We start from the raw sequence: 23779 nt of genomic DNA, 5'->3' as shown, positions 1-23779 counted from the left end.
ATGTCAACCAGGAAGACACTGCAACTCTAGACATGCAGATGTCTTCCCTTTTGTTCAAGACGAATTACATCACATTATAGCCTGCGTGCTTTTATAAAGTGGTTTTTGTTTTTGTTTTGTTTGTTTGTTTGTTTTTCCTTTGCACTTGATAATGAGGTCACTACTTACCTTTTCCTGGAAACAGAAAGTAAACTTTCTGTTTGCCTTTCTGTTGGTTTCCTTGCTGCTTTTAGTGTGTTGTGTTTCACAGAAAATGCCTTGGGGGAGAGAAAAATACGCTGAAGTTTCCTGAGACACTTTCATTTCTCATTTCCTCTCACGTACATGCAGTCCCCAATGGCAGGGTTTTAGAGTTTGTGCGGAGTTGACATTTTTTTGAAGTCCTCCTTTCTTCTCTTCCCCTGTTCCTTGCTATTTTGCCCTTTTCTTTTCTTTTTTCTGTTTTTATTCTGCTCTTTTTACTAAATGTTTTAACGTAGAGGGGGGAATCGAGACGAGGGTCGTGGTGTATGTGCGTGCGTGCGTGCGTGTGTGTGTGTGTGTGTCTGTGTGTGTGTGTAGAGCGATTCAGACTAAACTACTGGACCGATCTTTATGAAATTTGACATGAGAGTTCCTGGGTATGAAATCCCCGAACGTTTTTTTCATTTTTTTGATAAATGTCTTTGTTGACGTCATATCCGGCTTTTCGTGAAAGTTGAGGCGGCACTGTCACGCCCTCATTTTTCAACCAAATTGGTTGAAATTTTGGTCAAGTAATCTTCGACGAAGCCCGGACTTCGGTATTGCATTTCAGCTTGGTGGCTTAAAAATTAATTAATGACTTAGGTCATTAAAAATCTGAAAATTGTAAAAAAATAAATAAAAATTTATAAAACGATCCAAATTTACGTTCATCTTATTCTCCATCATTTTCTGATTCCAAAAACATATAAATATGTTATATTCGGATTAAAAACAAGCTCTGAAAATTAAATATATAAAAATTATTATCAAAATTAAATTGTCGAAATCAATTTGAAAACACTTTCATCTTATTCCTTGTCGGTTCCTGATTCCAAAAACATATAGATATGATATGTTTGGATTAAAAACACGCTCAGAAAGTTAAAACAAAGAGAGGTACAGAAAAGCGTGCTATCCTTCTTAGCGCAACTACTACCCCGCTCTTCTTGTCAATTTCACTGCCTTTGCCATGAGCGGTGGACTGACGATGCTACGAGTATACGGTCTTGCTGAAAAATGGCATTGCGTTCAGTTTCATTCTGTGAGTTCGACAGCTACTTGACTAAATGTTGTATTTTCGCCTTACGCGATTTGTTTCTGTTTTTATTCTGCTCTTTTTATATTTAGTCAAGTTTTGACTAAATATTTTAACATCGAGGGGGAATCGAAACGAGGGTCGTGGTGTATGTGCGTGCGTGTGTGCGTGTGTGTGTGTGTGTGTGTGTAGAGCGATTCAGACTAAACTACTGGACCGATCTTTATGAAATTTGACATGAGAGTTCCTGGGTATGAAATCCCCGAACGTTTTTTTTCATTTTTTTGATAAATGTCTTTGATGACGTCATATCCGGCTTTTCGTAAAAGTTGAGGCGGCACTGTCACGCCCTCATTTTTCAACCAAATTGGTTGAAATTTTGGTCAAGTAATCTTCGACGAAGCCCGGGGTTCGGTATTGCATTTCAGCTTGGTGGCTTAAAAATTAATTAATGACTTTGGTCATTAAAAATCTGAAAATTGTAAAAAAAAATAAAAATGTATAAAACGATCCAAATTTACGTTTATCTTATTCTCCATCATTTGCTGATTCCAAAAACATATAAATATGTTATATTCCGATTAAAAACAAGCTCTGAAAATTAAATATATAAAAATTATTATCAAAATTAAATTGTCCAAATCAATTTAAAAACACTTCCATCTTATTCCTTGTCAGTTCCTGATTCCAAAAACATATAGATATGATATGTTTGGATTAAAAACACGCTCAGAAAGTTAAAACAAAGAGAGGTACAGAAAAGCGTGCTATCCTTCTTAGCGCAACTACTACCCCGCTCTTCTTGTCAATTTCACTGCCTTTGCCATGAGCGGTGGACTGACGATGCTACGAGTATACGGTCTTGCTGAAAAATGGCATTGCGTTCACTTTCATTCTGTGAGTTCGACAGCTACTTGACTAAATATTGTATTTTCGCCTTACGCGACTTGTTACTAAATGTTTTAACATAGAGGGGGAATCGAGATGAGGGTCATGGTGTATGTGTGTGCGTGTGTGTGTGTGTGTGGTGTGTGTGTGTGTGTGTGTGTGTGTGTAGATCGATTTAGAGAAAACTACTAGACCGATCTTCATGAAATTTTACATGGGAGTTCCTGGGTAGGATATTCCCAGACGGTTTTTTCATTTTTTTGATAAATGTCTTTGATGACGTCATATCCGGCTTTTCGTGAAAGTTGAGGCGGCACTGTCACGCTCTCATTTTTCAACCAAATTGGTTGAAATTTTGGTCAAGTAATCTTCGACGACGCCCGGACTTTGGTATTGCATTTCAGCTTGGAGGTTTACAAATTAATTAATGAGTTTGCTCATTAAAGTTGTCATTAAAATCGATTTTTCGCAAACAGATTTAAAATTGATTGCATCGTATTCTTCATGACATTCTGAATCTAAAAATATATACATATGTCATGTTTACTCTTAAAATGTGATCACAATTAACGAAAATAGATTAATTAGTCTTACGATTAAAATTTAAGAAATCGATCCAAAAATTATTTCATCTTATTCTTTATCGTTTCCTGATTCCAAAAACATATAGATATGATAGGTTGTATTCAAAACAAGCTCAGAAAGTTAACACGAATACAGAAAAGCGCGCTTTCCTGCTTAGCACAATACGCTACCGCGCTATTCTGGCGTGTGCATATCACTGCGTTTTGCACGTGGGAGGTGAGCGATTTCCTTCTCGCGGGGATTGACGAAGCTGTACTGTCTTGGTGAAAAAAATACAGTGCGTTCAGTTTCATTCCGTGAGTTCGACAGCTTGACTAAATGTAGTAATTTCGCCTTACGCGACTTTGTTTTTTTTTTGTGCTGCTGAATCCCTGCTAGAGTTTCCTTCTTCAAGGTGAACGTGAAAACAAAATCACAGTCTTTCCTGCGGTGCGGATTTCAGAACCTCGACGAAGACTGGATGCGGGGAGGTTGAGGCTGGTGGTGCTGGTTGGAAAGGGGGGGTGGGGGGGGGGGGGTGGGTGACATTATTGTGCACAGGCACGGAAAGAACTAATGAGATAAAACCTCTTGGCTCCTATAGCCCCTTCCTGCCTGCAACCTTTGGCGAGGACGGAGACTGACTTTACCCGCAAAAGCTCTGGAGGGGTCAAGTGGTGAATTTACAGTGACAATATTTTGGTAAGCTTCGTAGGAGGAGGAAGAGAGGGGGGTGAGGAGAAGGAGGAGGAGGCTGAGAAGGCTGGGTAGTTTATGAAAAAAAAGAGGTGAATGAGAAGGAGTGACCGAGTCGACCTTTTCGATGCCTTGGGTCAAGAAGGGTATGAAAGCCGGTCGATAAATAAATTTACAAATAGATGCATATAAACAACTGAGTATAATAAATGAACGGACGCACGGAACGAACGATTGAACAAATGAATGTATGAATGAATAATCAATTAGATAAATCAACAAGTAAACGTAGAAAGAACATTGAAGTTACTGCGTTTACCGAAAGCACGTGAGAAAAGATATGGCAGCACTGTACCAAAGTGTGAATGTGTGTGTGTGTGTGTCTGCCTGTCTGTCTGTCTGTCTGTGTGTGCGCTTGGATGCGCGTGCGTGCGTGCGTGCGTGTGTGCATACGTGCTTTGAAGCCAAAAGTAAGTGAGTGTAATGGAGCCACAAGGGACAGGGATAGAGACGGTGCCAGAACCGATATCCATGTAGGCAATTTGTCAGTCCCCTTCCCCCCAACCAAAACCGTCCCTATTCTCCTTCTTGCCAAGATTGGTCAGTGAGAGACTGACCCTTGCCTCTTGTGGACATTATACAGTGAAATCCTCTTCCATGGCCAGTCAGTGGGTAAACAGAGTAGGCTGGTTCTGATGGGAGCTGGCATGGGACACACAAACAGAGAGAGAGAGAGAGAGAGAGAGAGAGGGAGAGAGAGAGAGAGAGAGAGAGAGAGAGAGAGAGTTGATATGAAAGGAAGAGTATGGGTGACTGGTTAGATGAAGAATTTAGGAAAGCAAGGCAAAATGTTTGGAAGATGTTGGAGAAATGTTGTGGCTCAAAGGTTGCGGATGATCGTACTGCATTTTGTACAACAAGGCGAGAATATAAGCACTTCCTGGAAAGGAAGAAAAAGCAACACAATGATGCGATGATACAGTACTTGGTTGACTGTAAATAATCAACATGACTTTTGGACGCAATGCGAAAACTGTCTTTTAAAAGAAAAAGTGTTACGAACAATGTGCCTGTTGATGTGTGGTTTCAACATTTTAAAGAGCTGTTTGAAAAAGATGAAAGTAATGTGGAAATTTTTAATTACGATGAAGGTGAGCAAGACAGTATTTTGAATAATCCGATTTCACAAGAGGAAGTTTTGAATGCATTAAGAAAATTGAAAGATCATAAATCTCCTGGACCAGATGAAATGATACCTGAGTTATTGAAATATTCTGGACTACAGATTGTTGATTTTTGTGTGAAATTGTTTAATGTTCTTTTTGATAAAGGTGTTTTTTCCAGAAGCTTGGACCGAATCATTTTTACTCCCGTTATTAAAAAAAGGTGATGCTAATGATCCAAGTAATTATCGAGGAATATCACTCTGTGATGTGAGTAGTAAAGTGTATAGTACAAATATCAACTGTAGACTTCAAGAATGGAGTGAACGTTATAATCTTACTGGAGAATATCAAGCTGGGTTTAAAAAGAATTATTCAACTGTCGATCATATGTTTACACTGTTGGCGTTTGTACAGAAGCAGTTTTCCTTTAATCGTAAACTCTATGTGGCATTTATAGATTTTGAAAAAGCATTTGATTCTATCGATCGTAACCTGATGTGGCCAATTTTGTTGAAAAATGGCATAAAAGGAAAGTTGTTCCGTTGCATTAAAAGTGTGTATGAAAATGTTAAATTCCGAGTAAAATGTGGTGTACATTTGACTGATTATATTAAGTGTACCTACGGTGTGAAACAAGGTGATGTTTGTAGTCCTCTTTTGTTTTCTCTCTTTATAAACGAGTTGGCTTTGGAAATTATTGAAAAAGGAAGACACGGTGCACAGTTTTTGAATGATTATATGGAGTTATTTATTTGATTGTTTCCCCCCGCGGGTTAGGGGGAGTCCCATATTGGTTGGGACGAGAAAGAATTTACCCGATGCTCCCAAGCATGTCGTAAGAGGCGACTAACGGATTCTGTTTCTCCTTTTATCCTTGTTAATTGTTTCTTGTATAGAATATAGTAAATTTTTTTAAAGATTTTAGTCAAGCAGTATGTAAGAAATGTTAAGTCCGTTGTACTGGAAACTTGCATTCTCCCAGTAAGGTAATATCAATCAATCAATCAATCAATGAGTCTTATATCGCGCCTATTCCGTGGGTACAGTTCTAGGCGCTCTGCAGTGATGCCGTGTGAGATGAAATTTTATACGGCCAGTAGATTGCAGCCATTTCGGCGCATATTTACCTTTCACGGCCTATTATTCCAAGTCACACGGGTATAGGTAGACAATTATTAACTGTGCCTAAGCAATTTTGCCAGGAAAGACCCTTTTGTCAATCGTGGGATCTTTACCGTGCACACCCAATGTAGTGTACACGGGGGGAGGTTCGGACACCGAAGAGAGTCTGCACACAAAGTTGACTCTGTGAAATAAATTTCCGCCGAACCTGGGATCGAACTCACGCTGACAGCGGCCAACTGAATAACAATAATATATTGTACTACGTTGCAAGCCCCTGGAGCAAATTTTTGATTAGTGCTTTTGTGAACAAGAAACAATTGACAAGGGGCTCTATCCCATCTTCCCCTTTCCCCCGTCGCGATATAACCTTCGTGGTTGAAAACGACGTAAAACACCAAATAAAGAAAGAAAGAAAGAAAGAAAGATTTTATTGTTGGCTGATGATGTTGTTCTATTATCTGAGACTGTGGTTGGTCTACTGACGCAGTTGAATAATTTGCAACATGCAGCATCAAATTTACACCCTAACGTAAATATGAAGAAGAGTAATATTGTTGTTTTTTGGAAGGGTGGATACTTGAGTGTAAGAGAGAAATGGAAGTATGATGGAAAGATAATGCCAGTGGTTAATGTTTATTAGTATTTAGGAATATTGTTTTCCACAAAACTCAGTTTTACCGCCACTTGTTGTGACCTTGCAAGCAAAGCGAACAACGCACTGTTGTGTATATTACAAAATTTGTCCAAGCTTGGTAATAATAATTTGAACGTTTATTTAAAATTATTTGATTCTCAGGTTTTGCCAATTGCAATATATGGAGCTGAACTGTGGGGTCTTGAGAAATCTGCATTACAGTCTGAACAAGTTCATTTATTTGCCCTAAAGAAATTTCTTGGAGTTGGATCACGCACACCCAACGATTTTGTGTACGGCGAGATGAATAAGAGAGAGAGAGAGGGAGAGAGAGAGAGAGAGAGAGAGAGAGAGAGAGAGAGAGAGAGAGAGAGAGAGAGAGAGAGAGAACAAGTTTGTGTGTGTGTGTGTGTCTTTTGCATGCATGCATGCGTTCGTATGTGTTTGTGTGTGTGTGTGTGTGTGTGTTTGCGTGTGTGTGTGTGTGTGTGTTTGTGTGTGTATATGTGTGTGTTTTTGTGTATATGTTTGAGAGCCTGAGAGAGAGAGAGAGAGAGAGAGAGAGAGAGAGAGAGAGAGAGAGAGACGGACAGACAGACAGACAAACAGGAAGATATTGAGAGAGAGAGAGAGGTAAGAAGTCAGAATGGTTTAATTGCTAAGGCAAGTTCCCCATTGAAAGACTACCTTTTCTTTTTGTGATATGAAAGATAAACGGACAGACAGACAGACAGACAAACAGATAAATAGATAAAATAGACAGACAAAGCGACAGACAGAAAGAGGTGTTAGCAGAGAAAATCATTGTTCCTTCAATATGACTGATTGAACTGAAGTTCCTGGAAAAAGGGGGGTTGGGTGAAGCTTCACCAATATACAAGAGGATGAGAAATGTCTGTAGGACAGAAGCGGAAAGGGAGCGACACAGAGACATTTTAAGGGTGTTCCACGGTTCACTATCGGTCTGATTGAACCGGAGGAAGGCGCAGGTGGGGGGTGGCTGAGGACTGTGGGGACTTAAAGTGATGACGGTGTAATTTGGTTTTCTTTTCGACAAGCCTCCCTTTTTCTCCAGGACCCGGATTGGGGGAGGTCTTTGTTGGAGGTGCTAGCTCAGCTGAGAACTATTGAATTACTTGCCAGGCCCGGGAGGCGCCTAGGGTCCTTGTCTTAGAAACACTTTGGTGAAAACTTACACAAGAGTGTTTGGGATTCGTAGGTGCTAATGTTCTTATGGTCTCGGTCTGCCAAGACAATCAATACTTGTGACAAGAGGGAACGTCAGTGGTGAAAGATTGGATGATTGTTCTCAACAATCTGCTGTTGTTACAAGCGTGATTGTTTTATTCAGCCATGCGTACTTGGTGATAGACGCTTGGAACTCGACGCTGTAGAGACAAAGAGATAGAGTGTACGGCTAAACAGATTAATAGAAAAAATAGGTTGGTGATACATATATCAATAAACAAATAGACGGACGCACGGGCGCACGTACGCAACATACGATAGGACACCATACCATACCATACCATACCATACCATACCATACCAAACCAAACCAAACCAAACCAAACCAAACCAAACCAAACCAAAACATACTATACGAGAATACTTTATTATAGGTCTTATTAGAGTGATTCAGTTACCATAACATACCTTACCGCGCCATACCACGCCATACCAAACCATACCATACCATACCAGACCATGCCACTTTATTATCTCATGGAAGATAGTACCGTAGTGGTAGTCAAGGGGTGCGTAAGTCGCGAAACCGGGCCAAACTAGGCGAGTTAAAAATCTGCATGTAGTAAGCTTATTTGACGGCGACCCCCTCCTCGACCGCGCTGTATTGCGCAACGCAAGATGTGGCTTACGGTAACGTTAACGTTAACTACGGGTGACTTACATTTCGTAATCTGTCCATACTTGTGCTGTTTGGCATTATTTCCTTGTAACTTGACATTCTTTTCTCACTTTTCTCGGGGAGAGATGGGGGTATTGTTTGGGGGTGGGGGTTGTGGTTAAGAGGGGATATTACTTTTTTTTCTTTCTAGTTTGGTAACAAATGTTTGCTGGAAGAATGCATGCTGCAAGCTTAGGGTATCCATAACTCAGTCGACATTGCGTGTCTGAAATAATTAGTTCCAGTGGGAATGAGAGACCAAAAAGAAAGAACAAAATAATTGACTGAGCAATTTTCTGTGAATTTGAGCTAAGCCTCCTGCCCGAGAACACATAGAATTCAAAAATCGACTGGTGTTATTTTCTGGCAGTGAGAGTAAATCTTGAAAAATGATTTCGATTTGAGACCACGCGGTCCTCTGGCGACGATCGTTGCCATGTTTTTGAGGAGCTAAATAGATTTTTGGAAAGATATAGGTGTGAAGGCTGAAAAGGTGGTAGTAAACTTTAACATTATTATAACATTAGGTCCCCAGCTGCACCCCCTCCCCTCGCCTATAATCCACCCTCCCGTTCGTGCGTATATAAGCCTGTCCCAAGGACGACCTCTTTAGAGGTCTTTGGCCTGTCCACTGTGCGCGCGCGCATGTGTGTGTGAGCAAAGAGCTTCCCCTACGTAAGGGATGCTGTGTGTGTGTGTGTGTGTGTGCGCGCGCGCGTGAATGCGTGTACCTTGTTCTCATGCTCTGTTATATATACCTTACAACACAGCTCGAACATATCAGGCAGTCCCAAGAGCTTTTATACAAAACGTTTTTCTTTTTATTATTCCACAGCTTTTAAACACAATCACAGCATCGTAACATGCGCACCCGCATACTCAGCCACCACCGCCACTATCACACCTACAACAACTAAAATAAAACTGCAAACAGCACCCGCATGAACCATTTTCTAAAGGAGCCATTTTCGGAACACACGATGAACACACCATGAAAAGGTAACACTTGTGTGTGTACCACAACGAAACATGTAGATTCCACACGAAGTCACGATTATCTCCATAGAAACAGCTGAATCACACATACGTCGAAACAATAACACAAATCATGCACAGACATCTTCTGTCACACGCGTGAATAACACATTACCATGGCAACACTACTCTACGTCGTTGTGAATATGGCCTTTTTAGGCTTCAACAACGTATTGTTCAGATGCAGACATTGACCCCATAGTGAATCACTTTGATTGGCAGCATTTTTACAACATCACAACAATCATATCAGGATTTTTTGGGATTTTTTGTTTTGTTTTGTTTTTTGGTCTTGTCATACATAAAAACAACAGGAAGCATCCAAGGTTCTGTTCGCAGAAAGCTAATGGCTTTACCAGACAACATAGTTTTGGGTGAAAACGACGCTGAGGGAATGACGATAGTAATGCCTTGGATGGTACAGTGATAGATGACACAGAGACACACTAGATGTTAACAGCGATGCTATGATATGAATGACCATGGCACGGCTTACAACGATGATATCAATTGCAGTTACAATAATATGTATACTTTCTGCAGAGGGGATGGGGTGGATGGAGGTTAAGCTTGATAATAGTTAATACATCCATTAAGTGATCAGTGCATGAAAAATCAAGATCCATGCAGTAACTTAATTGTATCTTCCAGACAAAGAAAATGGATATATATGCTGCACAGTAGCACATGATTTAATAACCAGATTGTTAACTGGAATGTCTGTGTTTGCACCCTCTACCCAGAGTACACTTCTTTTAGTTGGAATGTCACTGTCGCAGACCCCAGCTAGCGTGTCGCAAACTGCAACTACTAGCATGGTGTGGTTTGTCGAAAAATTCGCTGTCGCATTTTGCCGCAAAGTTTCGTGCCCAAAATACCAAGAGTGCTCAACCCTGCATGGCTAGTAAGATAAAATCGGCTCTAAGATGTCTTGTTTCACGAAAAGCGCTCAGGTTGGTCATTTTAAGTGTTAACATGTCATAATTTCTTTGCTTGAAATGAGTAGAAAGGAGGGCACCATAAACTTAACATTGTTGTTATTTTCTAAACAGTTGAACCATTCGCCAAGAGTCACACAATTCAAAGCTTTGGCAGCGGCACCGTTTCAACAGAGTATAACGGTGATTTGCCAATCATTGTACAGTTGAAGTTTGCAGATTTCCCCCCAGTATTTTTGTTACTAAAGTTGTTCTTGTTTTCTCACAACCAAAACGTTCTTGTGCAGAAGATTTAGCAGTTTCTTGAGAGTGTGATAAAATTGTCAAAGTATGAACACACCACACATCAGTTTGGTATTAGCTTTCTCCTTAATCTACGTTGTCATTCGAGCTCTTCAACGGAAACACAAGTCCTTTCGCCGTTAAAGATATGTACACCTTCGTTGAATGTTTGCATTGCACCTGATTGTATGCCTTACTCGCGCTTTTGCTGCATTACATCGTCAACCATCTCGCATTTTTCCTTGCGAACAAAACATAGTTTAAGTTCCAAGAGGATGTATGTGGCAGCTGTAGGTTAGGAAAACAATTATGTCATTGAACAAATGCTGCTGAATTCTTTTTTTTAATAATACTGAACTGGCGTTACTTTGGCATTGTTGGAGCCACACAGAGAGACCACCGTTTGTTTGAGCAGTAACGTCATGTCCATCACAGGAATGTTAGCCTTTGGTGTTGAAGTAAGTGTGTTAACGTTACTTGTGAAACGAAGAATGGGTGAACTTCAGGTAGTATCGCTGAGAGAAATGTAATTATCATCTCTAGTAACACTACGACAATCGTGGTGCGTAGATTCTGTTTAAATGCACACTACAGGTATTCATTGTCGACTCAGACACACATACCCACAGCCAGGTACATTTCAACAACAACAAGAACTTCTGCTGTACTCCTTTTCCACTCATGTCAGGCGAACACACACACACACACACACACACACATGCACGCACGCACGCACGCACGCACACACGCACGCACACCGCTTATTCCAGTTCTCTGCAGAGTGGACACCGCTAGGTTTTATTTTAAACCATGGCTGTGTTGAGCAGTCAGACCCACTCTGGTCCCTAACTACTTAAATACATTAAGTCAAGCCTTGAGCGAAGCGGTCATTCCTTCATGTGGAGGTGCCCTACACTTCCGGGGATATAGCTCAGTTGGTAGCGCGCTGGATTTGTATTCAGTTGGCCGCTGTCAGCGTGAGTTCGATCCCAGGTTCGGCGGAAATTTATTTCAGAGTCAACTTTGTGTGCAGACTCTCTTTGGTGTCCGAACTCTCCCCCCGTGTAAAGATCCCACGATTGACAAAAGGGTCTTTCCTGGCAAAATTGCTTAGGCACAGTTAATAATTGTCTACCTATACCCGTGTGACTTGGAATAATAGGCCGTGAAAGGTAAATATGCGCCGAAATGGCTGCAATTACTGGCCGTATAAAATGTCATCTCACACGGCATCACTGCAGAGCGCCTAGAACTGTACCCACGGAATATGCGCGATATAAGCCTCATTGATTGATTGATTGATTGAACGGTCACTGTGTTTCGTATGGGAACGCCTCAAATCTTCGCCGGTGACTTAGGAGTTAATTAAGAGTCCGAATGTCTGTGTACGACCAGCACAGCCGAGTCTGCCATTTATTGGCGTATGGTTATCCAACACAAACACTTGTTACGTGTGTACAGCAGCGACTCACGGTGAATTGAAAACAATGCCATATGACCTGTATGCTAGCATTCAGCATTGCCAACAACCGTTAGCTCAATCGTTCCTGGGCATTGGAGCAATTCTGTCTCATATTCCTTCAGCAGGAGCTGGCTTCATCTTGAACCCGTAGAATCCAATCCATGCCGCGTGTCGGTCATACAATGACAGCTGCTGGCAACACGAACAGTGGAATTCGAGCAGCACGTGCAATTGCAATGTGACACATTAGCGGAAGGACTAATTGAACTCGAGCAACAAAAGAAAGCTTCGAGCAGTCTGGGTAGGGTAAGCCCACGTCTAACTTTCATCATGTTTGTCCACCGCAAAGCGATCAGGACCACAACTGCCACCCACAGGGTTGCTGGAACGCAATGCATATCCCCTCAGGCTGAGGTTTCCATTGTTTCTTTGCCTTGATGCAGTTAAAGAAAGGTCACTGCGTTCCCCGGGTATGTGGGTGTGTAGATGGCTGATGAGGCTTGAAGAACAGCAGGTCTCGGGCATTACATGAAATTCTTTGACGATCGAAAACAGCAAGGAAAACAGCGAACTGTCATTATGTCATACATTATGCCCGCAGGCTTACGGACCGCTAGCAGGAGCAAATCTCGAGTATCACGAGCAAGTTCATGTCATACGGACCGCTTACAGCAGCAACAGCAAACCTTGAATCACACAAGCAATTTGATGTATGTGACACATTTAAACGCAGTCCGACTGGCGTACAGCTGTAGCAGCAATAACATATCAGGAGCAATTTTATGCCACACATTACCCGCAGGCTGACTGACGGAGCGCTTTCAGCAACAACAGTAGGACTCTGAGCGTCACGAGCAACTTTAAGTCACACATTAACTGCTTGCTGACGGACGAGCCGCTATCAGCAGCAGCAACAGCAGACGTCGAGCAGCGTGAGCCTGAACTGCTTGTTGTAGCAGAAGTAGAGGATGAGGTGGAGCGCGTAGTGCAGGAAGAAGAGGACGGTGAAGAGGTTGTGCAGGGCGGCGAAGAGGCGTGTGTCTTGGTCCAGCCAGTCGGGCAGCACGCGGGACATCAGCTCCAACAGACACAGCGGCGTGGAGAAGGTGACGTACATGGCCATCAGCAGCACCAGCAGCTTGGACAGCGCCGTCTCGTCCTTCATGCGGCGGGCCAGGGCGGTGGCCGAGGCGTGCTTGACCGCCGTGTAGCGCCGGGCCTGCGCCTCCCCGCGCGACCTCAGCACCAGCGTCACCCCGGTCACAGCCATCATCACGTAGGGCAGGAAGAGCGTCAGCGTCTTGACGTACCAGAAGTACATGGTGTTGTACTCCTCCGTGGCGGTGGACGCCGTCTTGGTGGCGGCGGGGGCCGTGGCGTTGAGGCGCAGGTCGAAGTGGCGCGCCGTGTCGTACTCCCAGAAGCGGGGCAGCGCGCTGACTAGCCCCACGCAGAACACCATCAGCACCACCACACCGGCCTGGGTGGGGGTGCACAGCACGCTGGCCCGCGACGACGATACGCTCAGGGCACGCTCGAAGGCCATCATGACGATCAGCCAGATGGTGGTGTACCAGAACCAGTCGCGGCAGCTGAAGGCGTATGGTTGCGTGGCGATGATGGCCTCGTAGCGGCCAACGTAGTGCTGGGAGGCCAGCAGGGAAGTCGCGGCCAGCAGCAGGAGGGAGGCCGCGCAGAGGCCCAGCAGGTAGGTGTCTAGGGAGGCCCGGGCCGGCATCTTGCACAGCACCACCACGCTAGCCACCTGAGTGGCCACGGCGAAACTGACAACTACGGGTAGGGCCAGGAAGCAGAAGTAGTCGCTGACCTCAGTCCAGTCCCCCGAGTAGCGGCTAGCGTTAACCGGGTCTCCACCTGGGGCGCAGGCCGTGTGCAGGGTCAGGCAGTGTCGCAAGGGTGGGATGAGGTAGGGGTACACGTTGTCCGGGTACAGCTCGAAGCGGATCCTCATCTTGCTACTGGTCTGTGCGTCCGTCCTGCCGTCCTTGCTCTCGCTTACTGTGTGTGTCTTGCTGATGAGTGTGGCGCTGCCGTCGCTTGTCCGGCTCGTCTACATGCCTGCACAGATTGTAACGTGAGGTTAGTTATTCCTGCAATGAGGTACACGGAAACGCCCGCACGTACGCACTTTCGCCCGCTTGCATTCTCGCACGCACGCACACTTACACGCACGCACGCATGCACACACAGAGACATAAACATGTAGCAGTAGAATATGTTTGATCGAACTTGGAATCCCTCAGTCTTGAATCTTGAATTCTGACAGAGAGTAAAGGGAGTTGGGTGATTCTTTCAACATTCCGAACTTTCTGGTTGCTTTGGCGACTCTGTGACAGTACTGTACATATCAAATGTGTCTTACCGCAAGTGTAGAACCAATGAATACTAAGAACGAAACTGTCTATTCAGCATACTGATGCATGAAAACCCTTTCACAGAAATACCTGTCTGAAAATATTGCAGCTGACGGGGGTGAGTGGTGGAATGGCGGGGGGGGGGGGGGGGGGGGTGTTATTGCGCGGTAAGAAACCTATGGATACACTAAAAACGCCACTTTCTGTTCAGCGTACTGATGCATGAAAACAGAAATCTCTATCTGAAAATATTGCAACTGCTGGATGTGAGTGGTGGAAGGGTGGAGGTTCTTTCTGGATTGTCAGAAACCAATGAATGCACTAAGAACGACACTTTCTGTTTATTGTACTGATGTATGAAAATCCTTTCACAGAATTCTGTAAATGAAAACTGTACGACTGGTGGGGGGGTAGGGGTTGACGAAGGTGCTGTCAAGATTTCAGACTTTCTCCCGGTTTGCTGCGATCCGGGTATAAAGCTCACACACCAAAAAGAGGGAGTCTTAGAAGAAAGCAAGTCTCTTCATGAATATTCATCGTGCAGCAGTCTGATTGAAGTTTGGCGTGGTGGGGGCAGAGACGGAGAGGGGGAGGGGTCAGTCTGGGGGTGAAGGAAGAGCAACAACGTTGACGACAAGGATATTGGAACTTAGTTACCGACTGGCGGCAAATCGCGTGTTGACGCTCGCCTTTGAATTATAGATACCTGTGTTGACAGGCTCCATTAAATCCAGCGGGGCCGGGGCCGGGGGAGGGGGTGGGGGGGGGGGGAGAGATATTCGGAGGAGTAGAAAACCAAAGGATGAACCTTATTCCTAGTCTTTTCTCTATCGACCAGGGGCGAGCAAACAGGGGCAGTGTCGAGCCAGTCTGTTCCACTCTTTGCTTTGCTGGGTCCCGTGTTGACTTGTGTCAGGGTAATGCGCGAACGAAGCTCCCCCTAGTTCAGGGTATCAAACTGACGGCGTTTAGTCATCCATACGGCATTGATGATAATCATTAAGAGAAGATGAGGTTGGATTAGTCCTATAAGATACCACGAGAAAGCTTTCATGTACATTTTTATGTTTACATATATAAAAAAAAACATATATATATATATATGTAAAAACAAAAAGGGGGGGTTCGATGGAAAAATTCGCTGAGCTGCGCTTGCAAAAAGCCCCACGCCTTATGCAGCGACATCCGTTTACAAATGCGATATTCTAGGTGTGTAGTCAGCAGCCCAAAACCGTGAATGTCGTTTTAAACAAGCAGATAACGCCGCAAAGCGCCAAGAAACTGATCATGACGAATCGATATCCACGTAGAATACCGGATTTGTCGCCATATGAAGGTTTTTGGAATAGGATACGTAAATATCCCCGTAGACGATGGAGTAGGCTGTACGTGTTTAATTAAATTTCACTCGTGAGTCCACTTAGAATTGCGGTTTTTCTTGACACTTCAAGTTTTCTGAAAAACCGCAATGGAGTAGGCTGTACATGTTCGATTAAATTTTACCCATGAGTCCACTGAAAATTTCGGTTTTCCTCGCCATTTAAAGCCTTCTGAAATAAGGTTCATTTATACGATAGAGTAGATTTTGCGTGTTAAATGAAATTTCACTCACGAGTCCACTGAGAATCACAATTTAAAGCCTTCTTAAATAGGGTTCGTGTACGTGTATACGATCAATACGATGAAATAGGTTATACATGTAAAATGAGATTTCACTCATGAGTCCGCTGAGAATTTCGGTTTGTCGTGCCACTTTAGGCCTTCTGAAAAGGGGTTAGTTTTCGATAGAGTATAGGTTTTCCGTGTTTCACTAACGAGTCCACTGGGAATTTTGGTTTATCTAGCCACTTCAAGCCTTCTAGAATAGGGTTTGTTTATACGACCAATACGATGAAGTAGGTTATACGTGTTAAATGAAATTTCACTCATAATTCCACTGAGATTTTCGGTTTATCTTGCCACTTCAAGCCTTCAGAAATAGGTTTCGTGTGTACGATGGAGTAGGCTGTACGTGTTAAATGACATTTAAGCCCGATGTGTGAAAACTATTGACGTTCCCACCGGAATGGCAGGCAGACTGTTACTCGGGAGGGCCCTATAGCTTCACTACAGTCATGATGGATGAGGTGTCAGGCTGGCGGGCTGCTTGGCTGGCTGGAAAAATAGACTAAAGAGTCACCGAACCTTAAACGACTAAATTCGATTAAACTCTCGCTTTTTTTTTTCTTCGATCTGTTTTCTGGAATTCTTTTAAGAAGACGAACGTTGGGGAAGCATGTGCTGAAACAGATTTTCGCGCCTCAGTGTGTTTGCTTTTCAATTCAGTCACCAGTTTGTGTTCTCAAGACGGTTGTTGTATTTTCTCACTCAACATAATTTGTGTTCTTCGCTAAATTGCCCAATTTTGTCTTGAACTTTGGTGTAACATTTTGTTTTACGAATCAGTAAAAATAAATGGAGAAAGTGCGTTCACTCTAAAACCGTGATGCCATGACAGAAAATCTCCGACAGGAGTTTAGCAAACTGGCAAAAATACCCTAATTCGGACCGGTGCTGTCTACCGGCTCTAATACTTACCGTTCCTCTGATGTGAAATTGACTTTCCCGTTTGGTTGCTATTTTAGTCTGTGGCAAAAGTGTCCATTCTTTAAAATTAGAGTATAGAATGAATCTGTTTAAAATAAATGAGGGAGAATTTTAAGGCCTTTAAAAACGAAAGCTATTTCTTTTACTTTTCTAGTAAACTGTAGAATGCCTTTAATTGTGAAAGAGAAGAGCGGTCTGACACCAGCTTTAGACATATATGACCCTCCACCACGGAATGAGTCGCATGTCTCCTTTGCATGATTTTTATATTTTTACATTTTCTTAGAGAGCTTTTAATGCTCTATCCAGTGGTGTAAACCGTTTTAGAAAAGAGCGAAAACTGTTCGAGTTATAAGCCTGTGACTAAGGTGTCCCTCACGCTGATACCGGACACCTCCGGACGTGTGAACCGCACTAGGTGACATCCGACTCATTCCGTGATGGAGGGTCACATATATATATACATGAATGTATATTGCAGAATTGAAAATAATAATTTGTATCCCAACAAGTGACCATCATTATGTCAAGAGCTGTTCAGGTTGCCGAATATTCGCTTTCACGGGATATGTGTGCATGCTGACGTAAGAGCTTATTATCGAAGGAGGCTCGCTAGGATTTACAGTGTAACCACAATTCTCCGAGGGATGTGTTCGTCAGTGTTTGGGTTTCTGATTTAGCCACGTTTGCTTTTGCGATTGTGTGAACACAACACTTCCCGCCTAAGCTTTGCACAGAGTTTGATGGATGTTGGCCGTAGGCTTGTTTTTGCGATGACCAAGGTGTTAAGTTTGTCTGCGTTTTTGTCATTTCTCCCACCCAGGGAAGTCAGTGCCGCTTTCACTGAATTGCTCTGTGCTTTGAGAGCTTTTCTGGGTTTTCTTCCGGATAAGTTGTCCGGCATAGGTAAATCACTACGAGTAACGTTGCTCGATCTCAGCAAATATGTACGGGTACGTAATTTCCTTGAGTGAAGAAATACAAAAAAAGAAAGACAGACCTCGAAAAAGTCGTTGACTCGTAAACCGAAAAGAAAGTGGAGATTGGTGGGCAATATCACTTAGCGCAACACAACATTGCAATCTTGCACAGAAGTGTAGAGGAGGAGGGGGGGGTGCGAAATGACACAGATGAGTACCAGAAAGCAACTTCCAGGCAACAAAGAAAGAACAAAAAACAACAAAGACAATAACACCTTCTTCCAGCAGAGCCCTCTAGCGTTCCTGAGCACCACCATAGTCCCTGTACTACTCAGGACACAGCGCCCTTCTGATGTTGGCAAAAGAGTTCAGAAACGTTAGTAGACGCCTGAGGACAAGCACGCTACTCCAACGAAATAAGGAAATCCCAACCGCAAACGTGAGGGGGGGAGGGCCTTCCAAATACACAGACAGACACACAGACAGACACACAGACAGACAGACACACACACACACACACACACACACACACACACACACACATACACACTTCCTACCACAACCACCCACACACAAACAGAGAGTATGCCATTCCCATTATTTCACTAATGCAGGCATGCACGAACACACACACACACACACACACAGCCACACACACACACACACACACACACACACACACACACACACACACACCTACCCTACCCCCCACACACTCACACACAGGAACATTCTTTAGTACGTAAGCTGCACTTTATGCAGGGCACGGAGCAGATGTTGTCCAAAGAGATCAGGAAGGCGAACAGACACATGAGGACTGGCACGCAACTTCCAGCGTGAAAAAAACAACACTATTTTCCAGCACAGATCTTTCGCGTTCATGATCACCACCTCATCAATTTTACTCACGTTCGCAGCTGCATTATGACCAACACGCAGCTTTAACGAATTACGAAAAAAACACCTGCTTTTATCGTAAACAAACACACCCCCTCCCACTCACACACACACACACACACACACACACACGCACGCACACACACACACACACACACACACACACACACACACACACACACACACACACACACACACACACACACACACACGAACACACACACCGAACACACACACACTTTACTTTCGTGCAGCTTGGTTCTCCAACGTTCATGACCACAGTGACAACCATATATCCTTACTTTGGCCAGCTGCCCACTGTTGCAAGGCACAACGTCCTCCACTATCACTTCATGTTGACAAAAGAGGTCAGGAAGGCGAAGAGACACATGGCAGCACCAGCACGCAACGTCCGGCGAAATGCCAGCAATTGGGTCTGACCCCCGACGTGACAATACCACCACTCCTACCCACGTACGACGCCTCTCAAACTATTGCCCCCTGGCGGCGGTGGGCGTTGAGAGATGATGGTGCGCCAAAAACACCATGGTCCAGGCACAGGCCTTTGACACTGTTTTTCTTTTTTTAAATTTTGAATAAAATATTTTAGGGAGGACAAAACCAACCAAAAAACTAGCCAGCAAAACAATATAACCAGACGACCAAAGAAACTATTAATGGAAACGGGTAAAAATCAGGCTGTCCTTTATTATATCCCTCTGTTGTTCTTCTTCTTTTTTTTTGGCGTTCGTGGGCTTCAGAATGCCCACTTACGCTTGACCTTCTACGGATGGACTTTGAGGTGTATCACTGTAACACAGTGTGTTTGTGTGTGTGTGTGTGTCAGCAGCGGCCAATAAAGAACGCGTAGACAGGGGGTCCTCACAGACAGGTGGTCCTCTCAGACAGGTGGTCTTCACAGACAGGTGGTCCTCACAGACAGGTGGTCCTCACAGACAGGGGGTCCTCACAGTCAGGGGGTCCTCACAGACAGGTGGTCCTCACAGACAGGTGGTCTTCACAGACAGGTGGTCCTCACAGACAGGTGGTCCTCACAGACAGGTGGTCCTCACAGACAGGTGGTCCTCACAGACAGGTGGTCCTCACAGACAGGGGGTCCTCACAGACAGGCGGTCCTCACAGACAGGTGGTCCTCACAGACAGGTGGTCCTCACAGACAGGTGGTCCTCACAGACAGGTGGTCGTAATGGACTGGTGAATTATATAGGATAGAACCTTGTCGGGATCACTTAGTGCTGGTCGTGATGGGCAGATGGTCGTTATGGACGGATGAATTATATAGAATTCAATCATGTCAGGATCACTTAGGTCTGGTCGTAATGGGCAGGTTGGTCGTTATAAAAAGGTGGTCGCAAGGGCAGGTTCGACTGTACGCTACCATCGGCATTATCTTGTAGTTTAGGTTTGATGTTTTTCTTGTCATACGGAGAGAGAGAGACTGCAACGTTCCCTCTTGGCTGGCAGACGCCTGTGAGTTGAAGAAGCCCTTGCTGCGGCAGCTATATCTATCGATTTCCTTTACCATACCCCGGTCTACCCTCACCCGTGCATTTCACGAACGGACCTGTGTCGGTGGATGAGGGGAGGGGAGAGAGAGGGTTGAGAGACGGAGTGAGAGAGAGAGAGAGAGAGAGAGAGAGAGAGAGAGAGAGAGAGAGAGAGATGAAATAATTCTTTAAACTATAGGATAATTCATTTGAACGAGACACACGCACGTACACACGCAAGCACGCACGCACACACGCACAAAAACACACACACCCACGCACGTACGCACAACACACACACACACACACACACACACACACACACACACACACACACACACACACACACACACTGTCACGAAGAGCAAGTAGAGTGACCACGCTGCATCGCCTCTGCAGGGGCCCATCGTGGGCCTCCCTGGCATAGTTGAGGCTGTCACGAACAGCGAGAAAACGGGCCAAGCTGCGTCACTTCCTCATGGGCCCTCTGTGGGCCTGCCTTACTCAAAGCCTTGGCAAGGGGAACCCGGCAACGTCGTGTCATGTCACGCTATCAGAAAGCGTTGGGGGAAAAAAAGCCTCTGGAAGAAATTGAAAGATCAAAGATGCCTGTTCGGCTGAGATTCGGTCAGCTATAGGCTTTCATCTTGGAGTTTTGGTGACTCGTATGTGTATGTGGGTGTGGGTGTGGGTGTTGCGTACGTGCGTGTGTGCGTGTTTGTGTGTGTGGTTTGGTGGAGATGGGCTTGTTGGTGGGGCTCTCGGATGTCACAGTGAAAAGAGAGCGAGAGGACTACTGCTTGTGCAGGGTTATGATGGCCGGAGCTTAAACGTAGCTATTAAAACATTTTTATCACAAGCACACCAGGCACACTTCTGACAGTAAGCTGCGATGATGTTCTGTGTTTATGTTCTCATTAGAATTAGCCAACTTGATAGGAGTTACCGTACTTGAAAATGAACAAGTGACGTTTGTGTTAACTTGAATTTATGCTTGTGCGATCTTTTGCTCTCAGTGACTGCTGCATTGTGATATTTTGGGGTTCTACATGATTTGTCACGATGGTGTTTTTCTCCATTGAGATACGTCTGTCATAAAACCATTTACATGTGAGGCTTACATGTGAGACATAGAAAAATTGTGAATGACAAAGAGAGAGAGAGAGAGAGAGAGAGAGAGAGAGAGAGAGAGAGAGAGAGAGAGAGAGAGAGAGAGAGAGAGAGAGAGAGAGAGAGAGAGAGAGAGGGGTAGGGGGAGTGTGAGGTGGGAGAGAGAGACGGGGGTAGAGAGAGGGGGAGAGAGAGGGAGAAGGGGGGGGGGGGAGAGGACGAACGAACGAATTTTTATTTGACAAGGATATAAAAGGTTTAAGGCACAGCGCCTTGTCTACCAACCTGTCCTTGAACAAATACTAGACATGTAACATTCACTAAAGAATCATAGAAAACATTTTTCTTTTAAATATTAAGTGCTAGCAACCTATTTTTTTTAAACCACACAGACACACGAATAAACGGGCAAGTAAACAAATCAACAAACAAACAAACAAACAAACAAACAAACACACAAGAAATAGGGGTAGAGAGAGAGAGTTTTCTTGTCTGTGTTTGCTCTCCCCCCTTTTTTCTTTAGCTGTTTCTATAAATGTGTGCCCTTGTGTGTTTGCACGCTTGTGTGGTTGCATGTGCATGTGTGTGAAATTGCGCGTCTTTCACGTTCAATCGTGGCCGACGAATGGAAATCGCTGCATTAAGCAGTTTTTGTTCCATGTTTCCACTTTTTTCCATAATCAGTCGTGTGATTTCACACACACACACACACACACACACACACACACACACCCCTCCCCCGCTCCTCCTTCCTCCTTATTCTCTAGAATGCAATCCGCTTGCGTAACAGGCTCAAAGGATTTTGCTTAAATTATGGATGAGATGAAGGGCTGATTTAGACACGCTTAAAGTACCCCCGCCACACGCACACACACCGATCTCTCTCTCTCTCTCTCTCTCTCTCTCTCTCTCTCTCTCTCTCTCTCTCTCTCGCGCGCGCGCGCAGAGTAACCCGAAAAAATGTATGGAGATTGTTAAGCAGATGTAATCAGCCTGAAGACATTCACGCTCGCAATGTTTATTGTTTAGCCAGACGGGAATATAAAAACATGTTAGAAAGAAAGAAAAGATTGTGTAATGATTTGACATTACAAAAACTTATTGAATCTGTAAATGATCAACAAGAATGTTGGAATATAATGCATAAATTATCCTCAAAACGAAAACAAATAAAGAGCAACATACCAGTTGATACCTGGTTTCAGCATTTCAAAGTATTATTGGAAAAAGATGTAACTGAGGCTGAAGAAATTGAATATGAAGACGATGAAGGTATTTTGAATCGTCCTATTTCAAAAGAAGAAGTTTTGATTGCAATGAGAAAGTTAAAACCTCAAAAGTCTGCTGGACCTGATGGAATAATAGGAGAACTGTTGAAAAATGTTTATTCTCCAGGGATTGACTTTTTGGTACACTTGTTTAATTTTTTGTTTTCCAAAGGTGTATTTCCTGAAAGTTGGACAGAGTCAATTGTTATCCCTTTGTTTAAGAAAGGCGATGTGAGTGATCCAAATAATTATCGTGGAATTTCGCTGTGTAATGTTAGTAGCAAGGTCTATAGTACTGTTTTTAGTCAAGCAGTATGTAAGAAATGTTAAGTCCTTTGTACTGGAAACTTGCATTCTCCCAGTAAGGTAATATATTGTACTACGTTGCAAGCCCCTGGAGCAATTTTTGTATTAGTGCTTTTGTGAACAAGAAACAATTAACAAGTGGCTCTATCCCATCTCCCCCCCTTTCCCCGTCGCGATATAACCTTCGTGGTTGAAAACGACGTTAAACACCAAATAAAGAAAGAAAGTATAGTACTGTGATTAATAACAGGTTGCAAGAATGGATTGAATGTAATAACAGTACGGGGGAATATCAAGCTGGTTTTAAGAAGAATTATTCCATTATTGATCATATGTTTACACTTTTGGCCTTTGCACAGAAACAATTTTCTTTGAATCGTAAGCTGTATGTTGCTTTTATTGATTTTGAGAAGGCTTTTGATTCCATCAACAGAGCTTTGCTCTGGCCAATTCTGTTAAACAAATGGTATAAAAGGGAATCTCTTTAGGTGTGTGAAGAGTATGTATGATAATGTAAAAATAAAAGTGAGATGTGGAGCAAAGTTTACAGATTATATTAATTGTACATTTGGTGTTAAACAGGGCGATGTTTGTAGCCCAGTTTTATTTTCTCTCTTTATTAATGAGTTAGCACTTGAGATAATTGAGAATGGAAGACATGGTGCCACATTTACTGATGATTATTTGGAATTGTTTATTCTTTTGCTTGCTGATGATTTATCAGAGACTGTTGTGGGTCTACAGACTCAGTTAAATAATTTACGCAGGACAGTGTCCTCTCTTCATTTAAAGGTAAACATGAGTAAAAGTAACATTATTGTGTTTAGGAAGGGTGGATATTTGAGTGCAAGG

At 43.6% G+C, this 23779-nt stretch overlaps 2 protein-coding genes across 2 annotated transcripts in view; one reads left to right on the top strand and one right to left on the bottom strand.

Annotated features, from left to right (window-relative positions):
* Positions 1–23779, top strand: part of LOC138982088 (dynein axonemal assembly factor 9-like) — a 138405-nt gene that overhangs the window by 22783 nt on the left and 91843 nt on the right. The gene's annotated exons all lie outside the window — the stretch shown is intronic.
* Positions 11200–14040, bottom strand: LOC138982087 (FMRFamide receptor-like). Its single transcript, XM_070355310.1, has one exon. The coding sequence runs from the start codon at positions 13927–13929 to the stop codon at positions 12859–12861; it is 1071 nt and encodes a 356-aa protein (XP_070211411.1). The 5' UTR covers positions 13930–14040; the 3' UTR covers positions 11200–12858.

Source organism: Littorina saxatilis, linkage group LG12, assembly GCF_037325665.1.
Source record: "Littorina saxatilis isolate snail1 linkage group LG12, US_GU_Lsax_2.0, whole genome shotgun sequence".
In the NCBI taxonomy this organism is placed as follows: Eukaryota; Metazoa; Mollusca; class Gastropoda; order Littorinimorpha; family Littorinidae; genus Littorina; species Littorina saxatilis.
Note: the sequence above shows the minus strand (reverse complement) of the source record. Positions and strands in the feature narration are given on the sequence as shown.